The 13,115-nt window shown below is 31.4% G+C and overlaps 2 protein-coding genes across 3 annotated transcripts; one reads left to right on the top strand and one right to left on the bottom strand.

The window, feature by feature from the left end:
- The first annotated feature begins 4,532 nt into the window (after positions 1-4,532).
- On the top strand, positions 4,533-8,125 carry LOC129877789 (O-fucosyltransferase 19-like). Of its 2 annotated transcripts, XR_008763612.1 has the most exons (9): positions 4,533-5,224; positions 5,899-5,971; positions 6,073-6,143; positions 6,227-6,315; positions 6,390-6,522; positions 6,598-6,830; positions 6,904-7,380; positions 7,484-7,959; positions 8,052-8,125. XR_008763612.1 is itself a non-coding variant. In XM_055953323.1 (8 exons), the coding sequence occupies exons 1-8, from the start codon at positions 4,628-4,630 to the stop codon at positions 7,737-7,739; spliced, it is 1,929 nt and encodes a 642-aa protein (XP_055809298.1). In that variant the 5' UTR covers positions 4,533-4,627; the 3' UTR covers positions 7,740-8,106. The 2 variants fall into 2 exon arrangements, 1 of the variants encoding a protein (XP_055809298.1); XM_055953323.1 differs by having other exon boundaries at positions 7,484-8,106.
- Positions 8,126-9,008: 883 nt separating this feature from the next.
- Positions 9,009-9,981, bottom strand: LOC129876220 (heme-binding-like protein At3g10130, chloroplastic). The gene has a single exon (XM_055951588.1). It carries the CDS (start codon positions 9,737-9,739, stop codon positions 9,140-9,142), a length of 600 nt encoding a protein of 199 aa, XP_055807563.1. The 5' UTR covers positions 9,740-9,981; the 3' UTR covers positions 9,009-9,139.
- Between the last annotated feature and the right edge of the window lie 3,134 nt (positions 9,982-13,115).

The following is a 13,115-nucleotide window of genomic DNA, read 5'->3' as shown; positions in this document are numbered from 1 at the left end:
GACTCCAACTTTGAATTATTATTCCAACAATTTTACTTGCCAACTATTTATATTTCATGCCTTCCTTCTATGAACCAAAGGAATTCCGTGTCTTAATTATGATACATGCATTATATTATTACTACTTATCATGTGAAACCAAAGTATATGGCATACGTTGCTCTACCTTTACTTTAGACATACACTATAAATTTATTCATAACTTTATTATAATATCCAAAAAACGCAACTGCCAGTGTAGCAATATTCATGTGAATATCCTCATTGCAAGAACTATTTTTTTGTGACACAATTCAAAGTAGCCTCTTAGTGTCTCCAAAAAGAAGCAGCAGAAAATGAGAGGAAGAAAAATTAAAGCCCAAAATTTTGAACTCCAAACCACTTGCTATATTTCTGGGGAAAAAAACTAAAAAAGTAAATTACCACTAACGAACTCAAAAGCTTTTACTGGAACTATATTTAAATATGTATAAATATTAAGTTTAAAATTTAGTTATTACCACTTAAAGTTGTCATTCTAAAATTTTAAAAGTCTATAAAATTAAAATTCTGATTTCATTTTATTGAGTAACATTCTGCCTATAACAACTACGAGTGAGTTGGGGCTGACCAGATTGGACACATAATTGAATATGACACTAATTATATATAGATTTGTTGGTAAACTGTATTGGAAAATATTAAAACAGTAACAAAAAAACTAAAAGTAATAAAACACAGAATCTGAAAATTAATTCAAGAACAAAATCGAGTCCACTGACTGCACAGTGTGTCCTTAAGGAAATTATTCCCCTCAAAGTACCCGAGGTTTTGGAATCTTTCCTCCCAGGATAGAACGATTTACTCACCAAAGTAGAGGTACTGCTAATTTTTGGTGACTGCGAACCACTTGATGGATGTATTTCACACGAGTTTTAGGAAGTGCAGAAAGAAGAAGAAGATGGTATGTTCAGAATTTCGTATGGAACATTCTGAGGATTAACAGATATATATATAGACTGTTTACACCTTTTAAGAAAAAGCACTTGTTGGGAAAAAAGTTTGCCTGTTGAGAAAATGTTTGCAACTTTTCGGACAAGGTTGCAACCTTTCAAAAATCCGTTGGGAAAAAACGAGGGAAATTTTAAATTAATCCGGGAAAGAAACGGATCGCGGGTCGCGGGTCAGGATTTTTTTTTCCCACTTAATTACTTAAATAAATAAATAATATTAATTAATTAAAATTTAAAAAAAATTTGGTCCAAAAAGATTATCAAGCCGAAGCCGGAGCCGAGCGACGACGACGACGGCGCGAGGGGAGACCCTCTTCTTGACCCTTTAGCAACATGAAGGAGTGCTTCTACTTTTAAGTAGGTGACTTTTCATTTCCACCACCTATGTGGGACCAAAACTTATTTAATAAACTAAGAGAGAACATATCATTTCCTCTCCACTTCTTTTTCCCTCAATTTCCCATTCAACCTATCAATTAAACCCAACAAGATTTAGTTAAAAGAAATAAAATTACTCTCTTACTATTTGCGCCTTTGATCATACCAATCTTCTCATAACCATACGTCAGTTTAACCAAAGTTTTGATAGAGAGATGAGGTTCACTTTACAAAAAGTGTGTATTTTCAGACAAAAGCTTTCATCAGAATTTACAACTTTTTTGATGTAATCTTTTGAAAACCGAGACAAACCGTACACACACACACACTGCTTTCTATAAGATAATTAAGCCGTTGCTTGAGGTGACGTCTGGTAATTTAATTCAAAAAAATTATTCATTTTACATTAATTTATGTATTTTACTTTTTTTTTATATATATATTAATCAAGTGTACGTGTTTTACACGTGTTTATCGTGTTAATTAATAATAAATACATAAAAATAAATTATTATGTCTATATTATATTATTAAGTACAAATTTTTACAGACATTTGTTATGAGTATTTCCATCCAGAAGAAATGAAATGTCAATCTTTTCGATGTTGATGAATGAGTAGATCGACGTCTAAGCAAAACTGTAGCCACTGCAACAACTTTAGAAGCACATGTAATATTTGCAACAACAACAATAACATACGTTTATGCAGAACTATCCCTAATTTATTAGTATTTTGTGAAATAGGAGGTTGTTTTCGATAGATAATAATTAAATAAAAGAATAACCTAAAAAATTAGAAATTAGATTTGGTCCACACAAAACGTTTATGCAGAACTATCCATACTTGTTTGAGCTGACAATATACGGCAGAAACAAAACCAATAAATTAGATTTGGTCCACACAAAAACGGAACCCTTGATTATTGTATCATGAAATCAGAGAAAAAAATAATAATTTTACAATTGCGGTTTAAGAGATTTACATGTGATTTTATAAGTAAGTTTGATATGGGTTGAAACTAAATCTAACTCAGTTTTACTATCCTAATCCAGTCAAGTTTTCAAAACAAAGAAGAAGTTGAAGAATTCTAAACCTAAATGACAATTCAAGATGATATAAATATTTATCATGAGATATAAATTATTATTTTTTTACATTTTCTTAATAAAAAGGAAGATTTAAAGGTTAGGACTTTTAATATAGTTTTAAAAGATTTAAAAAGTATAATTTTAATCAACTTTTAAGTACTAAATATTAGGAGTAAATTTTTTTGCCATTTTTAAGGAATTTGTTTTGGCTATATTTGTTTTGAACGTTGTTTTTCTTCTTCTTCTTTTTTTATTATCTTTTGCTGGCCTATTTTTTTGACCCTTTGCTGGAACTTTTTTTAAATTTTTTTTGCCTATTATTTGAAAGACTTTTGACTTTTTTTTTTGAGATCAAGTCTATTTTCATTGAAAAAAGATTCTTCTTGTAGGAATTAAAATGTAAATGCTTTGCACATGTGTATTGCGTTATTTAATAACGAATGTATATTAAAAGAATAAATTATTGTTTGTATGTTATATTATTACATATAATTTTTCTAAGAAATAATATATAATTTTTAAAATAAAACTGTAATTAAAGAGGAACATGATAACTCACCATCATACTAATAAAGTAATAATTAATGAACAAAATTAAATGTAGTGAATAAAGTTTCGTCATTGATATTAAAATTCAAAATTATGTTGACATTGATATATAAAAACACACTCTAAATAATAATATATAAAAAAATAAACTACGTTATATGAATATATAATAATACAATACAAGTACATGTAATAAATTAGCAATAACAAAAAAAAATATGATAGAAGCAAAAAATGACAATATGAAAGTTGTGATAGACAATACAAACTTACAAAATTAAGTGTTAATAATGAAAATCCTTCGAGGAAGCAACCAAATTTGCAGAGCCTATTTCCATGGCCTTGACTTTGATATATGCTTAACTGATATTCAGAAGAAAAAAAATTGTATGAATCAATTGTTAGTAATATAATCTTATTCCTTCGTTTGTCCTAAACCTAAAATGAATTCTAAATCTAAAAAAAGAAAAGACAACATTAGTAATATTAATTGGTATAAGAAAATTCTAATCTAAAAAGAATTCCAAAATTAAATAATAAATTAAAAATAATAATACATGACAATTTTGTCGGAAAGTCTTTTAAGGAAAAATAAAAAATTCAATCATATTTTTAAACTTTTTTGCTTTTAATACGTATTGTACAATATGTCTCACTGATCATTAAAAGAGAAAGATAAAAAGTTCCAATAAGAACTTTTGTGTTTTTAATATAATATAGATAGATGTTTTAATAATAAGTTTTCAATCTTTAACATTTTTGTTGTTCCTTTAATGATACTCCCTCATGGAAATAGAATGTCATGGTATTTATTTAAGATCACAAACTACCACAACTTTAAAAGTACCCTTTTTATGTGTTTATAGTTTTATGTTTTAAACTTTGCGATAAGTCGAGCACCATATATAAATATAACATATAGAAGCAATATTTAAAATTTAAGTTATATATATTAATAATATAAAAAATTAATTTACAGAATTAGTATAATTAAACATTTTTTAGCGGGCCAGTTACCATTTTAATCAGGTCACCAATTAAATCTTATAAGAAAAATTTATTTGTAATTACTTTACCAGTAACCTAATACTAGTATATTTTATAATGTTATTAATAGAACTTATATTTTTTAATTAATTTTCATTTTACCTTTTATAAAATGCTGACATAATTTGTAGTTAAAATTTTCTCTTTGTTTTCTTTTTAACAATCTATACATATTTATGTAGTATATTACATTATGTTTGTGCTATACTCTTTTAATAATTATAATGATACATTCACGTCAAATCAATCATTATTTAAAATAAGATTTTTCAACAGCACATAACAATAATCTAAAATATAATATAATAAATTTTAAATAATAATAAAAATAAATAATATATTTAAACTAGCAGCACAATTAAAAAATTATATATTTTTTTAAAATGATGTTAAAACTAAGTAATTGAGACTCAAAACTTATATTTTGAGGAGTATAAAGTAAATTAATTGAAGAAAAAGAAGAAACAAAAGCGTTAAAACCACCTTCTACAATCCTCAATCGGCAATATCTCTCCCCTCCAGAAAATCTTCATTGACCCATAATTCTCTCTTTGGTTCTGTATTTTGTAATATGTCAACCGGTGGCACCGCCACCAATTCCGCCAGCGGCAGTCCGAGGGTGGAAGGCGGTGGACCCACCATCCACCACCGCCGTCCGGTTACGGACAACGACGCCGAAAAATTATCAGATCATATACAAATCGGATTTGATAATTATCATGGTGATAACAATAATAATAATACAAATATTATTAACTCTGGTGGCGGAAATCTCCATTATCACCACCACCACCATCATCATCCTCGTACAATAATACGATATTTATTAGCGTGTAAATGGGTGTCAGAAAGTTTGATTTTTAGAGTAGAAGAATGGTTATTAAGTATTGGTTCAATTATGGCGTGTTTAGGATCAAGAAAAAATATGGGTCGTACGATTTTGGGGGTATTGTTGGTTTTGGTTGTGATATCTGTATTTCTCAAGTTTTCTATCGTCATGAATGGTGATGTAAATGGGAATCTGATGAACAAAGAAAATAGGCTTTTTGTTGTTCAGAATTTTAAGAATGAATGGGTTAATGCTCAAAAAATTGTTTCTGAAACAGAGTCCTCTGTTTCTTCTTCTTCTGGTGGAGTTGCGCGGAAACGTCAGATGAAGGAGTTACCCGTAAGTTCTCTTTAAATTTTCCATTTTTTCACTTTTTAAAATAGTGATCTTTAGAAATAGTAATTTTCAAGATGAAAGTTAGGTTTAATTTTATTTTCCATGAGGTTTTGCACACTTCGTAATGAGAGCGATTTGAATGAACCCAATAACTTTTGCTTAGACGTTGTATTTGTATTAGGAAATTATTAGGAAATTCATTAAAGATGTTTAAATATTGCGAATGTGGTAACCAAAATGAGCTATGAAGTGAGTAGGAGAGTTAAAAACTCGTTAACTTTAAATCCTGGCTCAGCACTTTTGTCTCTTACTATCATTTTTAGTAGGAAGGATGGAAGTAGTAGGCAGCAACAAAGCTTGAAGGTTGTATGTGGGCAGTGACTTACTAGGTTTGGGAATGTTAATAATTAGGTGTTAATTGTGGTCCTAAGTATCTTGGATATTCGTTTATTTTTTTGGCTATTTAAATGAGATATTGACTTTTCTAATTTAAGTTACTGCTCTCAAAATAGCATCTTTTTTTTATATAGTAAATTTCCTGAGTTCAGAAACTTCATTACTACTCTATTCCAGTTAATTGCTTATCGACAATGTTTTACATTGAGCAGAATATGGTTTTCGCCTTTTTTGAGTTCTTGTGATTTTTTGGCTTGATTGACATGACTAATTTTGGACAGGTACCAGAAATATGGATGAAGCCACCTAGTGATAGTTACTACAAATGCATTGCTCGGCCTAGGAATCGACTAAGTATGTCAAGTTATTAGATTTTGATTCCTTAATATCCACTTCATCCTTTTGGACCAGCTCCATTCCTATTTTATGTATACTTATATTTGGAATTATTTTAGGAACGAGCTCATCGACCAATGGATATATCTTGGTTCATGCCAATGGAGGATTAAACCAGATGAGAACTGGGGTGAGTGGAAGCACTAAGCTGTCTATTTTCCCGCTGATGAGAAGCTGTAGTTTATGATAATCATTGTTGTTGGATTACTGCAGATATGTGATATGGTGGCTATTGCAAAAATTTTGAATGCCACATTGGTTCTTCCTTCTCTTGATCATGAATCCTTTTGGACAGACCCCAGGTACATTTGAAATTTAAGAATGACACCCTGGTAAGCTCTTTGTTTTAGTTCTAATCCGTTTTTGTTTCTTGCAGCGACTTTAAGGATATTTTTGACTGGAGACGCTTCATAGACGTGTTAAAAGATGACATTGAGATTGTTGAATCTTTGCCACCAAAATATGCAGCTGTGACCCCCATTCAGAAGGCACCGGTCTCTTGGTCAAAGGTCTGTAAATTGAACTACTATTAGCAAGCTGTAATTTTTTGCGTGCTGAAACTAAAATTTGTTTCTTTTCTGCAGGCTAGTTACTATAGAGGAGAGGTTCTTCCTTTACTAAAGAAGCACAAGGTGATACAATTTACCCATACAGATTCAAGGCTTGCTAACAATGGCTTGGCATCCTCTATTCAGAGGCTTCGCTGTCGAGCAAATTATGAGGCTCTACGGTACACAGATGAGATCGAGGAGCTTGGAAAGAAGTTGGTGAATAGACTTCGAGACAATGGCGAACCGTACATTGCTCTCCACTTAAGGTGATATCTCTTACATAGCATCCACTGGCCAATTTCTCAATCATTCATTTTTAAGTACTTAGCATGTTTGCAGATATGAAAAAGACATGTTAGCCTTTACTGGCTGCAGCAACAATTTAACTGCTCAAGAGGCTGAAGAACTTCTTTTTATGAGGTATCAAGTGAAGCACTGGAAAGAGAAAGAGATAGACGGCGATGAGAAACGACTGCAAGGGGGATGCCCTATGTCGCCTAGGGAGGCTGCCTTGTTTCTTAAGGCAATGGGATATCCCTCCACGACCAGGATATATATTGTCGCTGGAGAAATTTATGGTAACAACAGCATGGATGCATTTCGGACAGAGTATCCCAATGTTTTCTCTCACTCAACTCTTACAACAAAGGAAGAACTAGACACTTTCAGGCATTATCAAAACCGTCTTGCTGCCTTAGATTATCTCGTAGCTCTTGAAAGTGATGTCTTTGTTTATACATATGATGGCAATATGGCAAAGGCCGTGCAAGGGCATAGAAGGTTTGAAGGATTTGAAAAGACCATAAGCCCCGACAGGTTACTATTATCTTTAGATTTTTGTACCGACTTTGTCATCACTTAATTTATCTAGGATTCAAGCAAAACTCACAATGTTCTTTGGTACTTCTCTTCATTTCAGACTCAATATTGTAAGATTGATTGATTTGTTGGATAAGGGTGCGATCACTTGGGAAGAGTTTACTTCCGAGGTCAAGGGTTTACATTCCAACAGATTAGGAGCTCCTTACTCTAGAGAAGCGGGAGAATCACCAAGATTAGAAGAGAACTTTTATGCAAATCCTTTTCCAGGTTGTATTTGTGACAGATCTTTGATGGAGGTGAGTAAGCAGCAAATTAAAAAGAGACAGAGTTTGAAGGCTGCTGCACAAAGTTAAGGATTTATTTCAACTTGGTAATTGGTTGTAGATTAGACAAATGCCAGTATTTGATCTACAATACTATTCAAAGGGCTGTCAAGATTTTGGCCTTTTAGTATATTAGGCAGCAAGCAGAATCAAAGAGGACTTTCGCCATATGATTTACTTTGATGAACAAATCTTAAGGAAGCAGAGATGGTGGCTTATGAGACAAACAAAAGAGGCAGATACAACACAGGTACTCAAATCATTCTTTACTGTGCAGTATAGAATATTTATTCAATTTCTTATTTATTCTGAGTTGGCTTTTGTAATTGGTTTATTTATTAGGTTTTCCACAGATTCACATGTAACATATCAAGAAAATTATAATACAAGTCTTTATACACAATTGCAAAGTTCTCATCTTCATATTTGTCGTCTTTTCCTTCTCATTCTATTATAGATTGAAAATTTTACATGATGAACTGTTTGCATTATCGCGATTTCTATGATTATGCATAGATAGCGATTCCTATTCCTATATTTTGTATATAATTTCAAACAAATTCCTTATATTATTAACTATTTACGAACCTAAATATGGATGATTAGTTTTATCATATAAGTAGTTTTCTATTTAGCAGTATTGTATTTGAAACTTGTTGCTCATGAAAAATCTAGTTCTTGGGCTCATTTGAGATGAAAGTTTCATGCACGGTTTTGAATGAGAGAAAGAAGCAAAAATATCATGTATAGAAGTGGAGTCGGATATGAGCCTACGGCTACTAGAGTTGTAATACAGAGAAACCTAACCGAGCATCCTGTGATGATTATAACCAAAATGGGATACCAGAATTCAGAGTTCGGATTTCTTTGCTTCCTTTTTAACGTACTCAACATACATAAAGCAGCACTATGCTATTAAATCTCAACAGACGCAATAAATATTAGGTCATTTCTTCCCTCTACTTAGGTTTTGGTGTAGAGAGTTATCCCATATTTGTAAAACTGGTGAGTTCGGATAAACTCACGCCCCCCTTGCCAGGAAAATTACATTGCATACGGAGTAGTTATTATTGAATCTCCTTTAATTTGTTTGAATCTCTTTAATAAAAAATTTGGGCGAAGACTTGATATCTTAAACTGAGACTACTAATATGATGACTGCACATTCATTTGAATTGGTTAAAAATGAGAAGCATAATCCCCTTCTAACTGATCAATGCTAAAAGTAAAAAACATACATGAAGTAGTGCTGCTTTTAAAATTATTTTGAATAAACTGCATAGATTTGAAACTCATAACTCCTTAAAACTTAAATTTGTATAAATAAACTAGAACTCGATATAAAACACCAGATAAAGCAATGCCACGAAATTCTAGTAAAAAAATTCACAAGCTAGCTCTTTTTTCCTTTACATACAGTAGTTTCAGCTTCACTCAACTGGAATCATAACTTCATTGGTCTTAAATGGAGGCAGAGTCCATGGCGGATTATACCTAGCCAACTCAAATTCCCCAATTATCTTATACCCATCTCTCTCCAACCATTTCCTCAAATTTTCCACTTTCTCTTTCACCACTTTATCACTTGGAGTCCCACTAAACTTCACCACCCCATACTTCCTTTCCCCTTCTTCTATAATCACCACTCTCTCATCCAACGGCTTCGGCGCCTCTTCAGATTTCGTATACTTCGCCGGCAAAATAAACTGCATAGTCACCGTATTGTTCTCTCCGTCACCGCTCTTAGTCACCACAGGTGCAGTCATCGCGATTTCCTCGGACGATTTGGTGATTACTGGGGCTGTCATGTCGATTTTTTCAGGTTTGGAGTTTTGGGGATTACCCAATGCGCCGATGTAATTGGCTAGTAGCATGAATCCACCGTCTTTGTTGCCTTTGAACTGGGTCGGATCGTATGTGACTTGAGCTATAACAGCTGCTGGGTAATTGCGAATTTCGTAATCAGCTGTAGATTGAATGGATTCGTATTTGGGTGTTTCAACAGAGATCTTCCCCAAAATCATGCCCATTTTTAGATAATTTTCTGGGATGAAATTAGTTGTTGAAAAATGGAATTTGAGAACGTTGAGAGTAAATGTTTTCTGTGAATTGTTAGCACTTAAATGGAAGGAAAGGAAGCTTCTAGTGGGAAGAGACGGCGAAATCGACTTGGGAAAGGGGTTTTGATTGCTGCAAAACGAATGGCGGAAGATGAGATAGGCTGTGGAGTTTGTTTTGCCACGATTACTCGTTTGCTTGCACCCAAAGAGAAAATGTACTTCCTTTAGGCCTCTTGAAAATAAAAATATAAAAGAAAGAAATTAAAATTTATTATCTCGTAATTGCATCATATAATTATCAATCATTCACAGTTTTTTTTTTTATGAGAATTGAATAGTGTAATTATGGCTAACCAAATATGTCAAACTAGCTAATTATACTCAATTACATCAAATTCAATTCTTAGAATAATTTTTTCCAAACATATCCTAAAAATAAATAAATACCCAACTTACGACTTTTTAGCTTTCAGCCCATCCAAACACCCGTTACATATTAAAAACATCATTCTCTCTCCTAATAAGTGTCATGTCACATTATTATTTTTTTAAAAAGAAATAATAGTTTTTTTAACAATACAATAAAAGCTTGTTTAATACTCCCTCTATTTCATATTAAATAAATTTATGAGGCAATGCACATATATTAAGAAAAACATTCAAGAACATAATTTGAATCATATTTTTTACTATTGTCCTTTATGAAATCATAAATATAACTGCTGATTTATCTCCTAAAAAGTATAAAACTTTAATAAATGAACTGAAAGGACAAATATGAAAAAAGTTTCAAACATTTATTTTGAATTTTGAATAATTTAATTATTTTGAACAATAAAAAATCCCTCAAAAATTGACTTAATATGGAATAAAAGAAGTATCTCTTTAATCAATTTGTTTAACATAATTAATTAAAATATTTGCCATTTTTGAAGATTTCAAAGCTAAAGAGGTGAATATGTTTGCATGGTGTTACACTTTCACTAGTCCGATACATCATTTTATGTACGAGAATTTAATTACTTTAGTTTTATAGCGGGAAATCTTTATCATAAATTCCATTCACGAGTATATGCTTGTACATTCATACAAAAATTTAGTCTTGCTCTTATCGAGGAAAAAATTAAACTAGTTCCTCGAAACTAATTAAGAAGACAAAACAAGTTTAGTAACAAATTTTTATCACTTTCTTACTAAAATTCATGCACAAACAAATTTGATCTTAAAAATAACAATTTTTAGCATTAGTACTTCAAAGAAGCATGTCATAACCTCCTATAGTTTACAGCTAAATAACATGTAGCAGACCATAATATGACCACGGAGATTTTAGCAAAAGAAGACACATAATATGTCTAAATTCTAAAAAGTGCTTAACATAACTAATAAAAGACATTAATACATAATCCTATTTTACTAGAGTTTCTCTTTTTCTGCAAAATAACTACATAATTCTTCACTACTTGTTTAAAATAGCTTCCTCTCTTTGTAATAGAAGATTTATTATTAAAATAAAATTAAAAAATGTGACATGACATTTCATTAAGAGGGTATGTCAGTTATATTTTGACAAAAAGTAGGAATAATTGGGTCATATTATAGTCTTAAAAAAAACAAAGTGATATTACTAAGCAATTTTCAATATTTTTTATAGCCGTTACGAAAGCTCCCGAAGAGAAAGAGGTCTTTGCTGCTTGACTGCGTGAACCAGGTCCAGGTTTGTTCACGTAAAAGCTTCGATTTCATCTGCAGGTATAGACTTCTTTGGATCTTATCCGTTTCAGAGGTTAATCAATAGAAAAATCCGTTTTAGCCTGTCTTGTGAAGATCTCTCGGGTGTCTACGGCAGATCCGATCAGTCTCGTGGTGAAGAGAATTTCTCCTTTTTGTAGCAGATCTCAAAAACGACGATGGTTGATGGGCTTTAGATAAAATATCTTATCCGATTCCTCCTGGTCTACTCATTTTCGGTGCTAATGGCAGTGGGACTCCTGCAAGTAATAAGAAGCACTTCATTTTGAAGGCAAACATGAATGAGCAGACAGCGGACCAATTTACGATGTCTCCATCCCTGACGTTTGTCAAGCAGGCCACAAGCCTTTGATGTCTGCATCATCCAAGTATTCTTTTCTCTTTTCTTCAAGCTTATGATTTTCTTCTATTGGCTATTTATTTCCAGGGAACCGTTCCGTCTTATTGCGACGATCAAGCCTAAGACATGGTCGAGTGGATCAACTGCTTTAGCAGCTGGGCACAGTCAATTGTGAAAAAAGCACATTATCTTGTGTCACGAAACCCACCTAGCACAACATTGCTGAAAAATGAGCCTTGCGACGAAACGTGGATGAATGACTATTTAGAAAACTTACTCCATATAGTATGACGTATTCAAGATCACATGTTTTATTATTTTTTCCTCTTTTAAACTTTGTATTGAATCAAATTTCCTTATATAAATTGCAATAGAGAAATTAATAAAAATTAGACTAAACTTTAAAAATTTAAAAATATTTGAACCGTCATGGTAAAAAAATAAAGTTGTTTGATTGGCCAAATAGTATGTCACATAGTAAAAGATAGCACGATAAATGTACTTTGAGTAAAATTATTATTAATGTCAAAGTTACAAATTGAGGCATACATTAGAACGTCTTATGCAAATAGGCTTTGGTGAATATATTTTCGAACTATTCAATGAGAATTCAATATAATGTTCATTCGTTTTAGAGCTTGTATTTGAGTTTTTCTAAGACTATTTTTGCTAAGAAAAGTTATCCTTTTTCTTTTTAGCTTTCAAACTCCACTTTTTTTATGTTTCAAGAACTCTTAACACCATGTGTCTTTAGTCTTTAGGAAAAGTGTAATTTTTTATAAGAAGAATCCTTTTAAACTTAAATTTTAAAAAGTTGAAAAGCGCATATTCTGACATTTTGAATATTTCACTAGTGTTTGATCATATATTTCAGATCAAATTTTGAAAATTTATGTTTAAAAAAAATTAATCAGTTTTTAAGAGAAATTTCACTTTTCACGCATAAAAGTTCAATTTTTTTTCAAGTAAAATGCAAATTCAAACACAACATCAAGTTTCAAAAATTCAAGTTTTCAAATTTTAAATTTTAATTTTAAAATCTATGAACAAACGACAACGTTGAACTCTTTGTACAAGCAGATTATTGAGAGTGAAACACTATTTATATTTCCTCCATTTGTTTCACTATAAATTGAGTTGGTATAGCATATCATAGACCAAAAAAGAAACATATCATAAGAGGATTATTTTTGCAAAGATTGTGTAGAACAGGGTAAAAAGGTGTTGATTCATATTAATCCTTTATCTTATATG

Source organism: Solanum dulcamara, chromosome 12, assembly GCF_947179165.1.
Source record: "Solanum dulcamara chromosome 12, daSolDulc1.2, whole genome shotgun sequence".
Classification (NCBI taxonomy): Eukaryota; Viridiplantae; Streptophyta; class Magnoliopsida; order Solanales; family Solanaceae; genus Solanum; species Solanum dulcamara.
Note: the sequence above shows the minus strand (reverse complement) of the source record. Positions and strands in the feature narration are given on the sequence as shown.